We start from the raw sequence: 22,719 nt of genomic DNA, 5'->3' as shown, positions 1-22,719 counted from the left end.
CTATTGCCCATGGTGGGTTAAGACTGTAAAAGACATGTTGAGGTGAGTTTAACAGGTGTCATTCGTTCATTAGCATAGCTAACGTTATTTAAACTAGCTGGCCAGCTGCTAAGGAGCTACTCTATTGCAGACATCCCACCTCTCCCGGGAGTCTCCCGCAAATTGATGGTGCTACCTCCCTGAAATGAGTTTCTGCAGGATGGGATGTCTGTGATTGTGGTTCGGAATCTGTTTCAGATTTCCTGTTCTGTGTTTGGAATGTCATTTTTCTGCATGTTGCAGTGGAGAGAGTGATATTTTTCACAGGTTTTTACTGGTCCTTTACCCTTCAGACACAGGGATTTTCTTTTTATCAGTTCCTATTTCTGCTTTCTCTCTTCACCCACTCTTTGTCTCTCTCGTCCAGTAATTTCTCTTTCCTTCTCTCATCTCTCACTCTTCCAACCTCTCTCTCCCTCACTCACTCTCTTTCTTCATACATTCTCTCCCTTGCCCCACTCTCTCTCTCTCCCCTCTCACCCCATTTTTTCTCTCTTTCTCCACTCTGTCTTTCACTCTCTCTCTTTCTCTCTCTCTGTTCTTTCCCTTTCCCTTTCTCCCCTTCTCTTTCACCACTCTCCCCTCCCCCACTCTCTCTTCCCCTCCCTCCCAACAGTGCCTGCCCCTTACTGTTTCCTTCTCTCTCTTCTGTCTCTGTGCCTCTGTTTCTTGTCCCCTCACTCAGGTGTAAATAACTGGCTACTATCAATTCCCTCCACAGTCTGTCTGTCTCCACAAAACGGCTCTAACCATGCTGAACTTCTCCCCTTTTGTGCCTCCCGCACCCACATCCCCCTCCTCCTCCCTATGTCCCGTGAATGAGCCCAGAGACGATTCTAATTCATTTCCAGCATGACGAAGCGCAGACCAGATGGATAGGTAGGGCATCACCCTGTGCCGCAGCACAATTAAATTGTGTGGAGATGCTGCGTGGGAATTGGAACATCTTTGTGAACTTAAGCACACCAAACCGCCTTCCTATCACCATCCCTTTCTTGCTTTGATTTACACCTAGGGCTGTGGAATAAGTTCAGGAGTGTTATTTTGTGTCAACTGAACCACAATGACCCCTCCCCAACCCCCTCACTTTCCACGGTGACCCTGCTTTGACCTTTGAGTCTTCTTCTTGCTTTGCATCCTTGGGCAAGTGAAGCAGGGAGAAGGAAGGCCTGGATAGAGCCTGGTAAAGGCACTTCCAATTTGAGAGAGAAAATAAATCAGCCGTGATGGAATGGCAGAGTAGGCGTAATCGACTGAATGGCCTAATTCTCCTCCTATGCCTCATGATCTTAATGTAATCTCAATGTAATCTAGTTACATTGTTCTTCAATGTTTTTAATAATACCAGTGAGCCAGTGTTCTTTGAAAAGCGAACTCTTCCTGTTCGGCAGGTTTCACACTCCTGGTTATTAATCATTAAACAGGGTGTGGTAATTGTAAACAAGTCCTCCCCCTTTCACAACCATGTGTTCTCTATGGTTGGTTAGGAGAACTATTTCTTTTAATTTTATTTTCATTGTGAATAATGCCCTCTGGACTGCCCCTGGAAAGTCCAAATCATTTCAGTGGATGCTGTTGGTTTATTCAGTTACTGTTTACAGAATATTAACACTGAGTTTTTTAAAGGTCTTCATATTTGCTTATGACTTCAAAGAAGCCATCTCCCCCCATTGGATCTCTGCTGGGCAGTAGGTGGCATGGCAGCGGGCATCTAGTTTAACACTATTACAGTGTCGGCTACTTGGGTTCGAATCCCACTGCTGATCCCATTGCTGTCTGTGAGGGGTTTGTACGTTCTCTCCATGATTGCTTGGGTTTCCTCTGGACACCCCAGTTCCCTCCTATATTCTAAAGACACACCGGATAGAATTAGTGAGTGTGTTGGTGTTTTCTGTAAGGAATCTATGTTCTCCTCGTGAACGCACGAGTTTCCTCCACGTGTCCCAGTTTCCTTTCATGTTCCAAAGATCTATGGGTTAGTGGGTTAATTGGTCACATGGACGTAATTGGGCAGTGCTGGCTCATTGGACTGGAAGAGCCTGTTATCTCTAAGTAAAAATTATTTTATAGGCATCCATTAGTCTCATGAGACCATGGATTTGCATCGTGGAAGGTTTCCAGGGCGCAGACCTGGGCAAGGTTGTATGGAAGACCAGCAGTTGCCCATGCTGCAAGTTCCCTCTCTCCACGCCACCGATGTCGTCCAAGGGAAGGGCACTAGGGCCCATACAGCTTGGCACCGGTGTCGTCGCAGAGCAATGTGTGGTTAAGTGCCTTGCTCAAGGACTCACACAGCCTCAGCCGAGGTTCGAACTAGCGACCTTCAAATCACTAGACGAATGCCTTAACCACTTGGCCATACACCAACACACCTAAGTGAAAATAAAAATTAAATAATCCCCCTTCTCAGTAAAGTTATTAAAACATAGAACAGTACAACACAAGAACAGGTCCTTTGACTTACAATGTCTCTGCCAAATGCAATGCGAAATTAAACTAAACCACTTTTGCCTATTGGCCGTTACATTCTGTGTCGTATGACATGGGCGATTATGGACTAGCCATGACCATGATTGTACTTGGCAAAGTTTTTTGACAGAAATGATTTGCCATTGCCTTTTTCTGGTCAGTGTCTTTACAAGACTGGTGACCTCACCTATTATTAATACGCTTCAGGGATTGTCTGCCCAGTGTCGGTGGTCGCATAACCAGGACTTGTGATATCCACCAGCTGCTCATACGACCTTCTGCTACCTGCTCCCAGGGTTTCACGTGATTCTGATCAAGGAGCTAGACAGGAGCTACACCCTGCCCAAGGGTGACCCGCAGGCTAGTGGAGTGTCTTCTTCTCCACTCTGGCCTTTTAGCTCTTGTCAGCTGTCTATCGCCTCCCCTGGGTCCCCCCGCCCTTCCCTTCCTCTGATGGTCCTCTCTCCTGTCCTGTCAGATTCTTCTTCCTCAGCCCTTTATCTTTCCCACCCACCTGGCTTTACCTATCATCTTCCAGCTAGATTCTTTCCCCTTCCCTCCCCACCGGACTTTTTTATTCTGGCATCTTCCCCCTTCCTTTTCAGCCCTGCGGAAGGTACTCAGCCTGAAATGTTGACTATTTATTCATCTCCATAGATGCTGCCCGACCTGCTGAGTTCCTCCAGCGTTTTGCGTTACTTTGGATTTCCAGCATCTGTAGCATTTCTAGTGTTTTGGGTTAGTAAGTTGTGGGCATGTTCCTTTACACTTGTGTACTGGAAATAACATTAAACAAACTTGAATCTTAAACATTAGTGTTGACACCGAAACCTATCTGACTGTAAACAAAAGGTCAGCTGTTTTTCTGGACCTGACTTCCTCATGAGTAGTTGAAGGTTATACTGCTTCACAACCGGCATAGTTTTCAGGCACAGGTTCCTGCGCAGAGAGGTGTTCTTGGTAGGAGGGCATACATAGTGCACACCTTGTTACAAGACAAGGCCCGAGGCTGTAAGTGACTGAATACGCTACAACCTTTGGACTCCTTTCCCCTCAAGGCTACAATTCCAGTTTGCTCAAAACCAATACCAGTGCAATCTATACTGTGTCAGCCTGTTTGACAATAAGTTTCAGCCTTGCTCCTCCGGTTTCGATGTGGGCTTGGAAATTCCATCACAGATTTTGATAACACACCTTGATCAGCAGGTTGTTTCTTGGTGAGGGCTGAGAGTGCATTTGGGTGGTGCCTCTAGTTCAGAGACAGTGAAAATTGTCCACTCACATGGGTCCCTGGGGAGGTTGCTGGGATCTGCATAGTGCCAGGACCCTAATAGAGTCATATAGCATAGAAACAGGCCTAGTGGTACATTTATTCCATGACAGCCTGTTTTTTTCGCCCAGTTCCATTGACCTGTACCTGCACCATAGCTTCCACACCCCTCTGATCTATGTACCTATTCCGACTTCCCTTAAATATTATAATTGAATCCACATCTACCACTTCCGCTGGCAGTTCATTCCACACTCTCACCACCCTCTGACTGAAAAAGCTACCCCTCAGATTCCCCTTAAATGTTTCACATTTCACATTTAACCCATGAACTCCAGCTCTAGTTTCACCCTTCAGTGGAAAAAGCCTGCCTGCATTTACTCTATATATACCCCTCACAATTTTGTATACCTCTATAACACGGGATCCCAACCTTGAGTCCATAGACCTCCTCAGTTAATGGTAGGGGTCCATGGCATAAAAAAGGTTGGGAACCCCTGCTCTGTGAGATCTCCTTTCATTCTCCTGTGTTCCAGTCTTAACCTATTCAACTTTTGCCTTTAACTCAGGTCGTCAAGTCATGACAACAACCTTGTAAATTTTCTCTGCGCTCTTTCAAGCGTATTGATATCTTTTCTGTAGGTAGGTGGTCAGAACTGCACATAATACTCCAAATTCAGCCTGACCAGTGCTGGACTGTTTGACGTCCAAAGAGATGAATAGGGAGCTTAAGGTAAAGGAACCCTTAGGAACCATTGATCATAATATGATTGAGTTCAACTTGAAATTTGATGGGGCGAAAGTAAAGTCTGACGTAGCAGTTTTTCAGTGGAGTAAGGGAAAATTACAGTGGTATGAGAGAGGAGTTGGCCAAAGTAAATTGGAAGGAGGTGCTGGCAGGGATGTCAGCAGAGCAGCAATGGCATGAATTTCTGAAAAAATGAAGAAATACTCAAATGATAGAAATAGTGCAACCATGACTGACAAGGGAAGTCAAAGCTAATGTAAAAACAAAAGAGAGAAAACACAACAAAGAAAAAGTTGGAAGACAGAGGATCGGGAAGTTTTTAAAAACCTACAGAGAGCAACGAAAAGAATCATTAGAAGGAAAAAGATAAAATATAAAATCAAGCTAGCAAACAATATCAAAGTGGATAATAAAAGCTTTTTCAAGTATGCTAAAAATAAAAGAGAGCTGAGAGTGGATATAGGACCGCTAGAAAATGAGGCAGGAGAAATAATGACAAGGGACAAGGAGATGACAGATGAACTAAATGAGTATTTTGCATCAGTCTTCACTGTTGAAGATACTAGCAGTGTGTCAGATGTTGTAGCGTGTGAAGGAAGAGAAGTGGGTGCAGTTACTATTGCAAGGGAGAAGGTGCTCAAAAAGCTGAAAGACCTTAAGTTGCCCAGATCAGATGAACTGCACCATAGGGTTCTGTAAGAGGTAGCGTTAGAGATTGTGGTGGCATTAGCAATGATCTTTAAAAAATCATTGGACTCTAGCATGGTGCCAGAGGACTGGAAAATTGCAAGTGTCTCTCCACTCTTTAAGAAACGAGGGAGGCAGCAGAAAGGAAATTATAGACCAGTTAGACTGACCTCAGGGATCGTGAAGCTGTTAGAGTCAATTGTTAAGGATGAGGTGATGGAGTACTTGGTGACACAGGACAAGATAGAACAAAATCAGCATGGTTTCCTTAAGGGAAAATCCTGCCTGAAGAACCTGTTGGAATTCTTTGAGGAGATTACAAATAGGATAGATTAAGGGGTTGCAGTGGATGTTGTACATTGGGACTTCCAGAAGGTCTTTAACAAGGTGCCACACATGAGGCTGCTTACCAAGTTAAGAGCCTGTGGTATTACAGGAAAATTCCTAACATGGCTAGAGCATTGGCTGATTGGAAGGAGGCAGTGAGTGGAAGTAAAAGGATTCATGTCTGGTTGGCTGTGAAAGAGTCTAAGACAAGAGGGCACAGCCTCAGGATAGAGGGGTGACATTCAAAATACAGTTGTGGAGAAATTTCTTTAGCTAAAAGGTGGTGAATTTATGGAATTTGTTGCCACAGTCAGCTGTGGAGGCCAGATTGTTGGGTGTATTTAAAGCAGAGTTTGATAGGTTCGTGATTGGATATGGCATCAAAGGCTACAGTGAGAGGACTGGGAAATAGCCTTCCCTGGAGAAAAAAAGCATCAGCCATGATTGAATGGCAGATCAGTCTCGATGGGCCAAATGGCCTAATTCTGCTCCTATGTCTTATGGTCTCATGTGGTCGAACAGGAAGGCCATAACAGAATACAGAACATCATGTTACAGTTGCAAAGAAAGTGTAGTTCAGGTACACAAAGAGCAAAGGTCACGATGACGTCGATGGTGAGGTCATGAGTTCATCTTTATTGTATGAGAGATCCCTCCAAATGCCTTGTAGTAGTGGATAAAAGCTACTTTTCTGTGATATCAGTCCTCGTTGAGGGATCATAAGTGGAATGAGTGATCATTTTCGGGATCCTGGGTGTCAATATCTCTGAGGATCTATCCTGGTCCCAACATATCAACGCAGCTACAAAGAAGGCATGACAGCGGTTATATTTCTTTCGGAGTTTGAGGAGATTTGGTATGTCACCAGAGACACTCACAGATTTCTGCAGATTTACCGTGGAGAGTATTCAAACTGGCTGCATCACCGTCTGGTGCTATGAGGAGATCGATATAAGCTGCAGAGAGTTGTAAACTTAGTCAGCTCCATCATGAGCACTAGCCTCTGTAGAATCCAAGACATCATCATGGAGTGATGCTTCAGAAAGGTGGCATCATTCAATAAAAACCCCCATCACCCTGGACATGCCCTCTTGTCATTGCTACCAGCAGGGAGGAGCTACAGGAGTCTGAAGGCACACACCCAACGATTCAGGAACAGCTTCTTCCTACTGCCATCTGATTTCTGATCCTTGAACGTGACCTCACTACTTTTTTATTTCTATTTTTGCACTACTTACATAATGTAACAGTACATATATGCAGAAAGGTTCCATAAAGAGGCCAGCAATGTCGTGAAGTTTCTTACCCACCCTGCTTATGGACTCCCATTCCCATCAGGGAAAAGGCTACACAGCATCCATGTCACGACAACTAGACCTATAAATTTCAAAGTTCAAAGTAAACTTATCACCAAAGTACATGGATGTCACCATATACAACCCTGAGATTCATTTTCTTGTGGGCATACTCAATATATCCATATAGAATAATAACCATAATAGAATCAATGAAAGACCACACCAACAAGGGCGTTCAACCACTGTGCAAAAGACAAAAAAACTCTGCAAATACAAAAAGAAAGAAATAATAATAGTAATAAATCAATAATAAATATCAAGAGCATGAGATTAAGAGTCCATGAGAATGAGTCCATAGGTTGTGAGAATATTTCAGTGATGGGGTGTGAAGTTGAATGAAGTTATCCCCACTGGTTCAAAAGCCAGTGAGGGGTAATAACAGTTCCTGAATCTGGTGGTGTGAGTCCTGTGGCTCCTGCACCACCTTCCTGATGTCAGGAGTGAATAGAGAGCATGTTCTGGGTGGTGTGAGTCCCTGATGATGGATGCTTCATGTGGATGTGCTCTGTGGTGGGGAGAGCTTTACCCGGGATGGACTAGGTCATATCCACTGCCTTTTGTAGGATTTTCCATTCAAGGGTATTGGTGTTTCCATATCAGGCTGTGATGTAACCAGTCAATATACTCTCCAGTACTCATCTATAGAAGTTTTAGATTATGAAGACACGTAGTCCTCTTTTATTGTCATTTAGTGATGCATGCATTAAGAAATGATACAATATTTCCTCTGGTGTGATATCACAAAACACAGGACAGACCAAGACTGAAAGAACTAACAAAACCACATAATTGTAACATATAGTTACAACAGTGCAACAATACCATAACTTGATGAAGAAGTCCATGAGCACAGTAAAAGTTCAAAGTCTCTCAAATGTCCCACATCTCACGCAGATGGGAGAAGGAAGAACTCTCCCTGCCATGCCGACCACAGTCCGACTCTGAGTCATCTGAAAACTCTGAGCTCTGATCAGCTCTCCGACACCGAGTACTGAGCGCCAGCTCTGTCCGAACGATTCGACCTCAACCTCGGTTGCCAACAGCAGGCAAAGCCGGGGATTTTGAGGCCTACCCTCCAAAAGATTCCGGACCACGCAGTAACGACAGCAGCGAACGAGCGCTTCAGAAATTTCTCCAGATGTTCCTCTGTACTTTCACGTCCATTCTCCATCAAATCAGAATTGTCCACGGCCCCTATTTAACAGATACGATATCATTTTCACCAGAGGGCTGCGCACGCGCAGTGCACTGCCTCTCTCCTCCCACCTATTTAGTCAAAGTTTTAGATGATATGGCAAATCTTTGCAAACTGCAAAAAAGTCAAGGTGCTGATGTGCTTTCTTTGTAATTGGACTTAAGTGCTGGGTCCAGGACAGATCCTGAGAAATAACAACACTGAGGAACTTAAAGATGCTGACCAAATGCACTCTAATCCTCTCAATGAGGATTGGCTCATTGACCTATACATTCCTTCCTCCTGAAGTCAATAATCAGTTCCTTGGTCTTGCTGATATGAGGAAGAGGTTTAACTCAAGGTGTGAGGCTCATCGACATCTCCACCCATTCACCCATACTTCCGCTCCCATCACCACTACATACACATCACCTTGCTTCACTTTATGTACAATTAGTCTGCGTATATTACAGTTTCTTATATGGAGCAACAGACACAAAATTCTCGAGGAACTCAGCAGGGCAGGCAGCATCTTTGGAGGGAGATAAACAGTCAACATTTCGAGCTGAGACCCTTTGTCAGGATTGGAAAGGAAGGAGAAAGAAGTCAGATTCATTTCCATAGATGCTCCAGCTTTTTGTGTGTGTTGCTCTGGATTTCCAGCATCTGCAGAATATTCTGTGTTTATCAGTTACTTGTATATTGGGTTTTATAGGATTGCTTTTATGTTTTTTTCGTTCTTTAGGGTTATTATATTTTTTGTGCTGCATCAGATCCAGTGATTATGCCTGTGTATTGAAGAATGACAATAAACAATCTTGAATCTTGAATCTTGAATCTATAAGGGGTCTGCTATGAGAAAACAGTATCCATCATCCAGAACCCCCACCATCCTTCACACTTATGTACTGAAGTCATAGTCATAGTCATAGTCATACTTTATTGATCCCGGGGAAAATTGGTTTTCATTACAGTTGCACCATAAATAATAAATAGTAATAGAACCATAAATAGTTAAGTAGTAATATGTAAATTATGCCAGTAAATTATGAAATAAGTCCAGGACCAGCCTATTGGCTCAGGGTGTCTGACCCTCCAAGGGAGGAGTTGTAAAGTTTGATGGCTGCAGGCAGGAATGACTTCCTATGACGCTCTGTGCTGCATCTCGGTGGAATGAGTCTCTGGCTGAATGTACTCCTGTTCCCAACCAGTACATTATGTAGTGGATGGGAGACAATGACCAAGATGGCATGCAACTTGGACAGCATCCTCTTTTCAGACACCACCGTCAGAGAGTCCAGTTCCATCTCCACAACATCACTGGCCTTATGAATAAGTTTGTTGATTCTGTTGGTGTCTGCTACCCTCAGCCTGCTGCCCCAGCACACAACAGCAAACATGACAGCACTGGCCACCACAGACTCGTAGAACATCCTCAGCATCATCCGGCAGATGTTAAAGGACCTCATATTCCTCAGGAAATACAGACGGCTCTGACCGTTCTTGTAGACAGCCTCAGTGTTCTTCGACCAGTCCAGTTTATTGTCAATTCGTATCCCCACGTATTTGTAATCCTCCACCATGAACACACTGACCCCCTGGATGGATACAGGGGTCACCGGTACCTTAGCTCTCCTGAGGTCTACCACCAGCTCCTTAGTCTTTTTCACATTAAGCTGCAGATAATTCTGCTCACACCATGTAACAAAGTTTCCTACCGTAGCCCTGTACTCAGCCTCATCTCCCTTGCTGATGCATCCAACTATGGCAGAGTCTTCAGAAAACTTCTGAAGATGACAAGACTCTGTGCAGTAGTTGAATGACAAGAAACAATCTTGAATCCGGCGAGAAAAATGTTTGAAGCCTTAAAGAAAAATGTTTGAAGCCTTAAGAGTGCAGCGATCTGTAACTCAGCTACTTTCAAAAGGCATTTTGATTGGGAAATTCATCAGCAGGGCCACAGAGACGGTGCAAGGGAGTTGGTTCTCTGGAATCACTGTGTCTGTTGTGTAAATATAGGCTAGGAGTGTTGCGGTAACTCTATGATCCAAAAACTAGGCATGGCAAATGAATCACAGGATTCTGGAAGGAGGTTTGCATTAAGAGGCTGGTAATTTTATCTATTTACAGTGCATGAGCATGTTACAACAGAATTACTGTAAAAACATCTTAATGTGTATTTTTGTGTGTACGTCTTCACTGCTGATTTGCGGGTGCATGTATGTATTTATCTGACTGTCTTCTCATTGTTACACTAGAGATTTCTGCAGATGCTGGGAATCTTGAACAGCACAGACAATATGCTGGGGATCTCAGCAGGTCAATGGAGACCCCTTATCAGGACTGTAAAAAAGTTGAGTCCTGATGAAGGGCCTTTGCCTAAGACATGGACTGTTCATTTTGCTCTGCCTGGCCTACAGAGTTCCACCAGTGATTTGTGTGTGTTATCTTCTCTGTGTTTCTTGTTCACTCACACATGCTCTTTCTCTCTGCCTCATTCTCTCCCCAATTCCCTCACTCTTTCTCTTTAGTCCCATATCTTCACCCTCTTTCTTGTATAAAGAATTTATGCTTTTCCTATGAATACTGCTTATCCGGTGATGTGCTACTGTGCTCTCTCTCTCTCTCTTTCTGTCTTTCTCTGTCTCTCTCATTCATTCTCTCTCTGCCTCATTCTGTGTGTGTGTCTCTCTCTCTACCAATCTGTGTCTGTCTGTCCTCACTGTCTCTCTCCCGCTGTGTATCTGTCACTCTCACACTCTCTCTCTCCCTCTCTCTGTCTCTCCCCCACTCTGTCTGTTTGTCTGTCAGTCTGTCTCACTCTCGACCCCCACATACACCCCATCCCTTCTCTGCCCTCAAATTTTTGTCCTCTATCTAAACTCACCTATTCTCTCAGGGGGAGGTAAATTCTCTGCAGCACCATTTCAGGGAACTGGGGAGATCTCCATGCTGCTCTGGGTGACTGTTAATTTGTCCACATTCCACTTTATTGAAAACAGGTGGTTCTTTGCCGTCATTTCCATATTAAAGAAATCCTTTCTGAGATCAATGAAAAAGGAACTGATTTATTTAGCTGACATGTCAAAACCATGAGGTAAATGCACTGTGATGCAGTCTGCGGCCAATTAGAAGTCATACACTTACAGTATACAGTATATGCACACACACTCAAACATTCTCTCTCTCCCTCTTTCTCCCTCTCTCACACACACACTCACACTCACACTCACACACACTCACACTCACACTCACACACACTCACACTCACACATGCTCACACACACGCACTCAACACTCACATAAACTCACAAACACATATATAATTATACCTTTTCTCACACACACATTCAAGTAGTAAAATGCATGTACTAAACAAAGATTCATGTCAATCCCAACACCATACTTCAAACATATTCAGTATAGTTTTGTTGAAGTGCTTTCCTTCACGTCTGTCTATGTCTTTACCTCCATTCAGGTGAGCAATGATAAATTAGACAGTCCTAAAATTACTGACCTAGACAACCTTGGTCTCCTATCACAACTATTCTCTTTGTTCTCTTCACCATTCCTCGCCCACCCGCTTCATCCCCCAGAGTACAACTTAAAATGGGTTAACAGCTCTGCTGAAGAGCCACTGTCCTGAAGCATGAAACCAGATACACTCTGCACAGACGCTGCCTGACCTGCGTGGTAACGCTTGCATTTTCAACAGCACATAACTGGCCACAACTGAATCTTCGAAAAGACGCAGATGGCGGAAATCTGAAATGAAAACAGAAAACACAAGAATTAGCTTGCAGGTCATTTGATGTAAATTGAACAAGTTCACCTTCAGCTTGTAGATTAATTCCACATCTGCAGGAAGCTTCACCATCAGATGTTTGCACAGGTGTAATGCAAAACTTACTTACAACAGTACCATGGCCATACAGCATCACATTAGGTACAGAAACCTATCCTAATGTCTTTTTAAATATTGTAATAGTACTCCCCTAGCAGCTCATTCTACCTTCTACATTTAAAGATAGTCTTCCTTCTAGAACATAGAACATGAATAGTACAGCGCAGTACAGGCCCTTCGGCCCACAATGTTGTGCCGACCCTTAAACCCTGCTTCCCATATAACCCTCCACCTTAGATTCCTCCATATACCTGTCTAGTAGTCTCTTAAACTTCACTAGTGTAGCTGCCTCCACCACTGACTCAGGCAGTGTATTCCATGCACCAACCACTCTCTGAGTAAAAAACCTTCCTCTAATATCCCCCTTGAACTTCCCATCCCTTACCTTAAAGCCATGTCCTCTTATATTGAGCAGTGGTGCCCTGGAGAAGAGGCACTGGCTGTCCACTCTATCTATTCCTCTTAATATCTTGTATACCGCTATCATGTCTCATCGTAAATCTCCGTCCTCTGGATATGGACTCCCCTACCCTCGGGAAATGCACGTTTGAGCACGATACTAGAGAATAACATAATTTCCATGGGTACGAAACTCAGAGTGTTGTGGTGCTATGTTCATTCCACACTAACATACGGAAGCAAATGTTGGACAATATCAAAGTGAGGGAAGACTCGAAGCTGCAGAAATGTGTTTTTTGAGATGAATGATGAAAATATCGTGGAAGGACAGTAACAAATGAGGAGATGTTGCATCATGGATCAGCCATGATGAGATGGCAGAAGAGACTTGATGGGCAAATGGCTTAATTCTGCTCCGATATCTTATGGTCCAAAAAGCCGGAATAAGAAGACGGCTGATGTCATCAATCAGGAAGCAGCAGCTGGACGTGTACTAAGGAAAGAGAAGCTCAAACATCTTGCAGTGACAGGAAAAACTGATGGAAGAAGTCACGGCCCAACGTATGACGTTCATGAGTTACATCAAGGGATGGACAGGCAAAAGTTTTGAAGAGCTTATTGGAACTTCTAAAATTAAAGACAGATGGAAGACCATGATCACTAGCATCATACAGCACATAATGATGATGACCCTGGGAAAGCACTGTGACCATTCACCTTGCCTGTTCCCCTCAAGATTCTATAAACTCACCCCTCAGCCTCCGAACACACTCTCTATTTTAGGAACAGCTTCTTCCCTTCCAACATCAGATTTATGAACGGATCATGAACACTATCCCATTACACCTTTCTCGCAAACAACAGGAATTCTGCAGATGCTGGAAATTCAAGCAACACACATCAAAGTTGCTGGTGAACGCAGCAGGCCAGGCAGCATCTATAGGAAGAGGCGCAGTCGACGTTTCAGGCCGAGACCCTTCGTCAGGACTAACTGAAGGAAGAGTGAGTAAGGGATTTGAAAGCTGGAGGGGGAGGGGGAGATGCAAAATGATAGGAGAAGACAGGAGGGGGATGGATGGAGCCGAGAGCTGGACAGGTGATAGGCAGAAGGGGATACGAGAGGAGCATGGGACAGGAGGTCCGGGAAGAAAGACGGGAGAGGGGGGTGACCCAGAGGATGGGCAAGAGGTATATTCAGAGGGACAGAGGGAGAAAAAGGAGAGTGAGAGAAAGAATGTGTGCATAAAAAAGAGTAACAGATGGGGTACGAGGGGGAGGTGGGGCCTAGCGGAAGTTAGAGAAGTCAATGTTCATGCCATCAGGTTGGAGGCTACCCATACGGAATATAAGGTGTTGTTCCTCCAACCTGAGTGTGGCTTCATCTTTACAGTAGAGGACGCCGTGGATAGACATGTCAGAATGGGAATGGGATGTGGAATTAAAATGTGTGGCCACTGGGAGATCCTGCTTTCTCTGGCGGACAGAGCGTAGATGTTCAGCAAAGCGGTCTCCCAGTCTGCGTCGGGTCTCACCAATATATAAAAGGCCACATCGGGAGCACCGGACGCAGTATATCACCCCAGTCGACTCACAGGTGAAGTGATGCCTCACCTGGAAGGACTGTTTGGGGCCCTGAATGGTGGTAAGGGAGGAAGTGTAAGGGCATGTGTAGCACTTGTTCCGCTTACACGGATAAGTGCCAGGAGGGAGATCAGTGGGGAGGGATGGGGGGGACGAATGGACAAGGGAGTTGTGTAGGGAGCGATCCCTGCGGAATGCAGAGAGAGGGGGGAGGGAAAGATATGCTTAGTGGTGGGATCCCGTTGGAGGTGGCGGAAGTTACGGAGAATAATATGTTGGACCCGGAGGCTGGTGGGGTGGTAGGTGAGGACCAGGGGAACCCTATTCCTAGTGGGGTGGTGGGAGGATGGAGTGAGAGCAGATGTACGTGAAATGGGGGAGATGCGTTTAAGAGCAGAGTTGATAGTGGAGGAAGGGAAGCCCCTTTCTTTAAAAAATGAAGACATCTCCCTCGTCCTAGAATGAAAAGCCTCATCCTGAGAGCAGATGCGGCGGAGACGGAGGAATTGCGAGAAGGGGATGGCGTTTTTGCAAGAGACAGGGTGAGAAGAGGAATAGTCCAGATAGCTGTGAGAGTCAGTAGGCTTATAGTAGACATCAGTGGATAAGCTGTCTCCAGAGACAGAGACAGAAAGATCTAGAAAGGGGAGGGAGGTGTCGGAAATGGACCAGGTAAACTTGAGGGCAGGGTGAAAGTTGGAGGCAAAGTTAATAAAGTCAACGAGTTCTGCATGCGTGCAGGAAGCAGCGCCAATGCAGTTGTCGATGTAGCGAAGGAAAAGTGGGGGACAGATACCAGAATAGGCACGGAACATAGATTGTTCCACAAACCCAACAAAAAGGCAGGCATAGCTAGGACCCATACGGGTGCCCATAGCTACACCTTTAGTTTGGAGGAAATGGGAGGAGCAAAAGGAGAAATTATTAAGAGTAAGGACTACTTCTGCTAGACGGAGCAGAGTGGTGGTAGAGGGGAACTGATTAGGTCTTCCGCCGTCTCCGTCTCCGAGCCTACTTCTTCGGCAAGGACTCTTCCACCCCCACCGATGACCCCTTCTCCCGTCTTCAACCCTCCTCTTCTTCATGGACACCCCGCTCTGGTCTTCTGCCTGCTCTGGATCTCTTTATTGCTAACTGCCGACGGGACATCAACCGTCTCAACTTCACCACACCTTGTCCCCATTCCAACCTCACTCCTTCGGAACGGTCTGCTCTCCACTCCCTCCGCACTAATCCTAACCTTATTATTAAACCCGCTGATAAAGGGGGTGCTGTTGTAGTCTGGCGTACTGACCTCTACCTTGCCGAGGCACAGCGACAACTCGCGGATACCTCCTCTTATTTACCCCTCGATCGTGACCCCACTAAGGAGCACCAGGCCATTGTCTCCCACACTATCAACGACTTTATCCGCTCAGGGGATCTCCCATCCACTGCTACCAACCTTATAGTTCCCACACCCCGCACTTCCCGTTTCTACCTCCTACCCAAGATCCACAAACCTGCCTGTCCTGGCCGACCTATTGTCTCAGCTTGCTCCTGCCCCACCGAACTCGTTTCTGCATACCTCGACACTGTTTTATCACCCCTTGTTCAATCCCTTCCGACCTATGTTCGTGACACTTCTCACGCTCTTAAACTTTTCGATGATTTTAAGTTCCCTGGCCCCCACCGCTTTATTTTCACCATGGATTTCCAGTCCCTATATACTTCCATCCCCCATCAGGAAGGTCTCAAAGCTCTACGCTTCTTTTTGGATTCCAGACCTAATCAGTTCCCCTCTACCACCACTCTGCTCCGTCTAGCAGAATTAGTCCTTACTCTTAATAATTTCTCCTTTTGCTCCTCCCATTTCCTCCAAACTAAAGGTGTAGCTATGGGCACCCGTATGGGTCCTAGCTATGCCTGCCTTTTGGTTGGGTTTGTGGAACAATCTATGTTCCGTGCCTATTCTGGTATCTGTCCCCCACTTTTCCTTCGCTACATCGACGACTGCATTGGCGCTGCTTCCTGCACGCATGCAGAACTCGTTGACTTTATTAACTTTGCCTCCAACTTTCACCCTGCCCTCAAGTTTACCTGGTCCATTTCCGACACCTCCCTCCCCTTTCTAGATCTTTCTGTCTCTGTCTCTGGAGACAGCTTATCCACTGATGTCTACTATAAGCCTACTGACTCTCACAGCTATCTGGACTATTCCTCTTCTCACCCTGTCTCTTGCAAAAACGCCATCCCCTTCTCGCAATTCCTCCGTCTCCGCCGCATCTGCTCTCAGGATGAGGCTTTTCATTCTAGGACGAGGGAGATGTCTTCATTTTTTAAAGAAAGGGGCTTCCCTTCCTCCACTATCAACTCTGCTCTTAAACGCATCTCCCCCATTTCACGTACATCTGCTCTCACTCCATCCTCCCACCACCCCACTAGGAATAGGGTTCCCCTGGTCCTCACCTACCACCCCACCAGCCTCCGGGTCCAACATATTATTCTCCGTAACTTCCGCCACCTCCAACGGGATCCCACCACTAAGCATATCTTTCCCTCCCCCCCTCTCTCTGCATTCCGCAGGGATCGCTCCCTACACAACTCCCTTGTCCATTCGTCCCCCCCATCCCTCCCCACTGATCTCCCTCCTGGCACTTATCCGTGTAAGCGGAACAAGTGCTACACATGCCCTTACACTTCCTCCCTTACCACCATTCAGGGCCCCAAACAGTCCTTCCAGGTGAGGCATCACTTCACCTGTGAGTCGACTGGGGTGATATACTGCGTCCGGTGCTCCCGATGTGGCCTTTTATATATTGGTGAGACCCGACGCAGACTGGGAGACCGCTTTGCTGAACATCTACGCTCTGTCCGCCAGAGAAAGCAGGATCTCCCAGTGGCCACACATTTTAATTCCACATCCCATTCCCATTCTGACATGTCTATCCACGGCGTCCTCTACTGTAAAGATGAAGCCACACTCAGGTTGGAGGAACAACACCTTATATTCCGTATGGGTAGCCTCCAACCTGATGGCATGAACATTGACTTCTCTAACTTCCGCTAGGCCCCACCTCCCCCTCGTACCCCATCTGTTACTCTTTTTTATGCACACATTCTTTCTCTCACTCTCCTTTTTCTCCCTCTGTCCCTCTGAATATACCTCTTGCCCATCCTCTGGGTCACCCCCCCCCCCGTCTTTCTTCCAGGACCTCCTGTCCCATGATCCTCTCGTATCCCCTTTTGCCTATCACCTGTCCAGCTCTCGGCTCTATCCCTCCCCCTCCTGTCTTCTCCTATCATTTTGGATCTCCCCCTCCCCCTCCAACTTTCAAATCCCTTACTCACTCTTCCTTCAGTTAGTCCTGACGAAGGGTCTCGGCCTGAAACGTCGACTGCGCCTCTTCCTATAGATGCTGCCTGGCCTGCTGTGTTCACCAGCAACTTTGATGTGTGTTACACCTTTCTCGCACTATTTATTTTTGTAACTTGCAGTAATTTTTTATGTATTGCATCGTATTGCTACCACACAGCAACAAATTTCATGACATATGTCAGTGATAGTCAAAAGTCAAAGTAATTTCCTAAGCATGAGGAGTTATCAAAGTACATATATGTCACGTATACTTCCTTGAGATACACTTCCTTGCAGCTGTTTACAGGAAAAAAATGCATAGAATTTATGAAAACTCTACATAAATAAAGACTGATAAATAGCCAATGTGCAAATGAAGACAAACTGTGCAAATAAAAGAAAATAAAACATGAATTATAGAGTCCTTGAAAGTAAGAATGTAGGTTGTGGAGTCAGTTCAGTGTTGAGTTGAGTGAAGTTATCCACGCAAATTTAGGAATCTGATGGTTGAAGGGTAATAACTGTTCCTAAACCTGGTGGTGTGGGATAGAGGTGTACAAGATAACAAGAGGCATAGATAGAATGGACAGCCAGAGGCTTTTGCCCAGAATGGAAGTGGCTAATATGAGGGGGCATAATCTTAAGGTGTTTGGAGGAAAGTATAGGGGATACGTACGAGGTAGGTTTTTTTACACTGAGAGTGGTGGGTGGATGAAATGAGCTGCTATGGGTGGTGGTAGAGATGCATTAGGGGTATTTAAGAGGTTCTTGGATGGGCACATGAATGATAGCAAAATGGAGTGCTATGTGGGAGGGAAGGGTTAAAAGGTCAGCATAACGTTGTGGGCCAAAGGACCTGTGCGATCCTTGTACCGTTCTATTTTCTATGTTCCATTTCCCTCCATCTTTTCCTCTGGATCTCAAACCTGGGACTACGTTGTGGGCCAGTGAACTCTGTTTCCTATGATGGGGGTGTCTAAGACCAGAGGAACGGCCTCAGAATATAGGGCTGTTCTTTTAGAACAGAGGTGAGTAGGAATTTCTTTAGCCAGAGAGTGGTGAATTTGTGGAATTCGTTGCCACAGGCAGCTGTGGAGGTCAAGTCTTTAAGTATATTTAAGGCAGAGGTTGATAGATTCTTGATTGGTCAGGGCATGAAGGGATATGGGTGTGGTAAACCATATATATATATGTTGTAACTGGGTTAACTGTCTGAACACACCCCTCTGCTGACTGCCCCTGTGGCTCCTCCCACAGAGTCCTGTATAAAGGTGTTCACCTTGCCCCTCCCCCTCAGTCCAGGGCAGACACTCACCGTGGAGGTCGTGGAGGTTGTATTGTACAGCAAATAAAAGCCTTTCAGTATTTTACCAAACCTCAGTCTTTTGGAGTTATTGAAGGTGCTTCAATGGGGAAAAGGCAGGAGATTGGGGCTGAGAGGGAAAATGAATCGGGCATGATGAAATGGCAGAGTAGACTCGATGGGCCAAATGGCTTAATGCTGCTCCTACATCTAATGGTCTTATGGTCTTATTACTGTTCTATGTCTTATCAGGTGAAGACTTTCCCCAACATCATTGGTCAAAGCGTGAAAACTATCATTTTGCTAGTTTCAATCCACTAATTTATGTTAATGTATACATACTCTTAACCAGTGGACAATAGTGTTTCAGTTTCAAGTCCTGCAGAGCAGCAACTGGCAGTTTCCAGGCAACCAGTTTTGCATTGAGCACTTGTGTTCAGAGTGGATGCTAATGATGGCTGGCTGGCTTGCTTCAGAGAGATATACTTGCTAAGCTTAACCTTGGAAGAGATTGAGTACTAGGTCAAATAATCAGCTCTTAGGTCCGAAGAAAAAAATATCTGTTCCCTAGGGTAGGCTTTTAATGTAAGAGTTCAAAGTAAATTTATTATCAAAGCACCTACATGTCGCCATATACTACCCTGAGATTCTTGCAGGCATTCACAGTAGAACAATGAAATGCAATAGAATTTATGAAAAACTACACACAAAGACTGACACATAACCAATATGCAAAGGAGACAAAGTGTTCAAATACAAAAAAAATCAAAAAAGACATTATCAATAAAATAGACAGATAGATAATATTGAGAACATGAGTTGGAGAGTCCTTGAAGATGAGTCCATAGGTTGTGGAATCAGTTCAATGTTGAGGTGAGTGAAGTTATCTACGCTGGTTCAGGAGCCTGATGGTTGTAGCATAATAACTGTTCCTAACCCTGGAGGTGTGGGACCTAAGGTTCGTATACCTTCTGCCTGATGGCAGCAGTGAGAAGAGAGCATGGCCTGGATGGTGAGGGTCCTTGATGATGGATGCTGCTGTCCTGTGGTGGGAGTAGTTGTACCTGTGATGGAACTGGCAGGGTCCACCACTCCCTGGAGTCTCTTCTGTTCTATAAGACCATAAGACATAGGAGCAGAATTAGGCCATTCAGCCCATCAAATGTTCTCAGCATTCAATCGTGGCTGGTTTATTATCCCTCTCAGCCCCATTCTCCTGCCTCTCCCTGTAACCTTTGACACCCTTACTAATCAAGAACCTATCAACGTCCGCTTTAAATATACCCAATGATTTGGCTTCCACATCCATTTGTGGCAATGAATTCCACAGATTCACTACCCTCTGGCTGAAGAAATTCCTCCTAGTCTCTGTTCTAAATAGACGTTCCACTATTCTGAAGCTGTGTTCTCTGTTCCTCAACTATCCCACTATAGGAAGCATCCTTACCACATCCACTCTTTCTAATGGCCTTTCAGTATTTCATAGATTCTGGTGTACTAGAGTTTCTAGGCCACGCTGAGAGTCCTCCTTGTGCAATTTTGCCTTCTCAAGTTCAAGTTTGTCATTCAACCTCACACAAACACCCAAACAGAACAGTGTTACTCAGGGGTCAAAGTGCAAAGCAGAATACTGGCAATTGTACACAGCACAAGGCACATAAAGCACATCTAAAATAGCAAGTAACCATACAGTCTCACAAACATATATATAATATATATATAGCATGGGTCCTCAGTGACATGTCCTGTACATTGATGATGTGTGGGTGCTCGGTTGTATGTGTACATGCTTAAAGATCGCTTGTAATTTGATCTCATGGTATGGATGAGTGCCAGCAATCTATTATGATGTGTTAATAAACATTAAGTAACCCCATGGACAATCTCTGGATTTCTCGTCACTCTGCATTAAGTTCAAAGTTCAAAGCAAATTTATTCTCAGAGTATTTGTATGTCACCATGTACTATCTCGAGATTCATTTCTTGTAGGCGTTTACAGGAAAATAAAGCAATGCTATAGAATTTATGAAAAACTATCAATAACAATGACTAGAAACCAGCCAATGTACAAAAGAAGACAAATCGTGCAAATAATGAAAAAGAAACATTAATAATACCGAGACGATGAGTTGTAGGGTCATTGAAAATGAGTCCTCAGGTTGTGGAATCAGTTTACTGTTGGGGTGAGTGAAGTCATGCGCATTGGTTCAGGAGCCTGATGGTTGAAGGGTAATGACTATTTCTGAACGTGGTGGTGTGGGACTTCAGGCCTCTGTACCTTCAGTCAAGTGGTTGAGAACATGGCCTCGATGGTGGGGGGTCCTTGATGACAGGTGCTGCTTTCTTATGGCAGCACTCCTTGTAGATGTGCTCAGTGGTGGGGAGGGATTTGCTTGCGATAGACTGCACCGTGTCCACCACTTTTTGTGCATTTTCCTGTCAATCGCATCGATGGCTCCATATTAGGCCATGATGCAACTAGTCAAATTATTCTATGAATGCACATCTCCCTGAGTACACTATTCTTGTTCATGTAGGATGGACCCACTGCTTACAGATCCTCTCTGCTTCACCACTCAAGGAGAAAGCTGTCGGTGACAGTGTAAGGTTGGATTGCCAGTTCACAGTGGACACTACCGACATTGGTCCATTGGACATCGAATGGTCACGGACACCCCCTGATCCAACGTCTTCCCCGATCATTGTATGTATCAAGCATGCTGCTTAACTTGCACAAGTTGATGAATGAATTGGTTAGATATCTTTCGGTGATGTGTAGAATGTAGTGCCTCCCCCCCAAGTTTATTTCCCAAATGAACAGATTTCTATTGGCTGAGCTGAGTTATTTATTTACATACTCAACAATGGTCCATTGAACACTCTCCTTCTCTCCCATGCATTCATGCTGTCCTTCTCTCGCCCCCTTGACAGATTCTCTGCCCAATTTCCTTTCTGTCTTTCTATGCTTCCCATCTGAACCCCTCCCCTCTAAACCTTTCTTTTTATATTTACTAGAGACCCTTCCAACCTGATGAGCCCGTGCTGTCCAGTTAGACCCATGTGACTAATTAACCTACTAGCCCGTACATCTTTGGAATGTGGGAGACAACCAGAGCACCCGGAGGAAGCTCACGCAGTCACAGAGAATGTACAGATTCCTACAGACAGCGGAGGAATTGAACCAGGGTCACTGGCACTGTAATAGTGTTACAAAAACCGCTATGCCCCCTTTTTCTCCTTCTTCCCACATCTCTCCAGATCTCTTCATCTCTCTCGCTTTCTTTATCTCTCTCAAAATCCTGCGCTATCCCACCCACCCCCCCCCCCCAACCTCTTAAGGCTAACAGTGACAGGCTAACTTTAGGAGAGAATACATAGTCATCCAGAACACAAAATAATCTGCAGATGCTGGGGTCAAAGCAACACTCACAACACGCTGGAGGAACCCAGCAGGTCAGGCAGCATCCGTGGAAAAGATCAGTTAACGTTTCGGTCCGGAACCTGACAAAGAGTTCCGGCCCGAAACATCGACCAATCTTTTCCACGGATGCTGCCCAACCTGCTGAGTTCCTCCAGCGTGCTGTGAGTGTTACATAGTCATCCGGCACAGAAACAGGCCCTTCAGCCCATCTTGTCAGGGCTGATCACTTTATGCATGGACTCTAATTCTATTTGCCTGCATAAGTTCTGCATCCTTCCATGCTTTTGCCTATTTAAGTGTGCAAATGTGTCATAAGCGTAGATCTGATGCCCTCACATCCTCTCCAAACCGTTCTATGTGTAAAGAAGCTTTACTCTTCAGATCCCCTAGAACACCTATTCCTCTCATTTTTGATACTACAACTGGTGGGAAAAGGATTCCAACTATCTACCTTACCTATGCCTGTATTATCCTTTATACTTTATCAGGTTACCTCACATCCTATTTCACTCCTGGATAAACAAGCCTAGCCTTCTCAATCTCTCTCCCTATATGAGCTCCACTCCAGACAAAATCCTGGTGACTCTCCTCCATACTTCCTGAAGAACGACCCTATCCTTCTTCTAGTTTAGTGACCAGAACAGCACACATACTCTCCTGTGTGGTCTAACTACTGTTTTTTAAAAAATTGCAGCTTATCAG

At 45.1% G+C, this 22,719-nt stretch overlaps 1 protein-coding gene across 2 annotated transcripts in view; it reads left to right on the top strand.

Annotated features, from left to right (window-relative positions):
- cxadr (CXADR Ig-like cell adhesion molecule) overlaps positions 1-22,719 on the top strand; it is a 138,534-nt gene that overhangs the window by 42,019 nt on the left and 73,796 nt on the right. For both annotated transcript variants that reach the window (XM_063050255.1, XM_063050254.1), the window contains exon 2: positions 21,134-21,300. In XM_063050255.1, the coding sequence (XP_062906325.1) occupies positions 21,134-21,300 (167 nt within the window). The remainder of the gene's footprint in view (positions 1-21,133; positions 21,301-22,719) is intronic.

This window comes from Mobula hypostoma, chromosome 6 (assembly GCF_963921235.1).
Source record: "Mobula hypostoma chromosome 6, sMobHyp1.1, whole genome shotgun sequence".
Classification (NCBI taxonomy): domain Eukaryota; kingdom Metazoa; phylum Chordata; class Chondrichthyes; order Myliobatiformes; family Myliobatidae; genus Mobula; species Mobula hypostoma.
The sequence above is the reverse complement of the archived record's forward strand: the minus strand, read 5'-3'. Positions and strand labels throughout refer to the sequence as shown.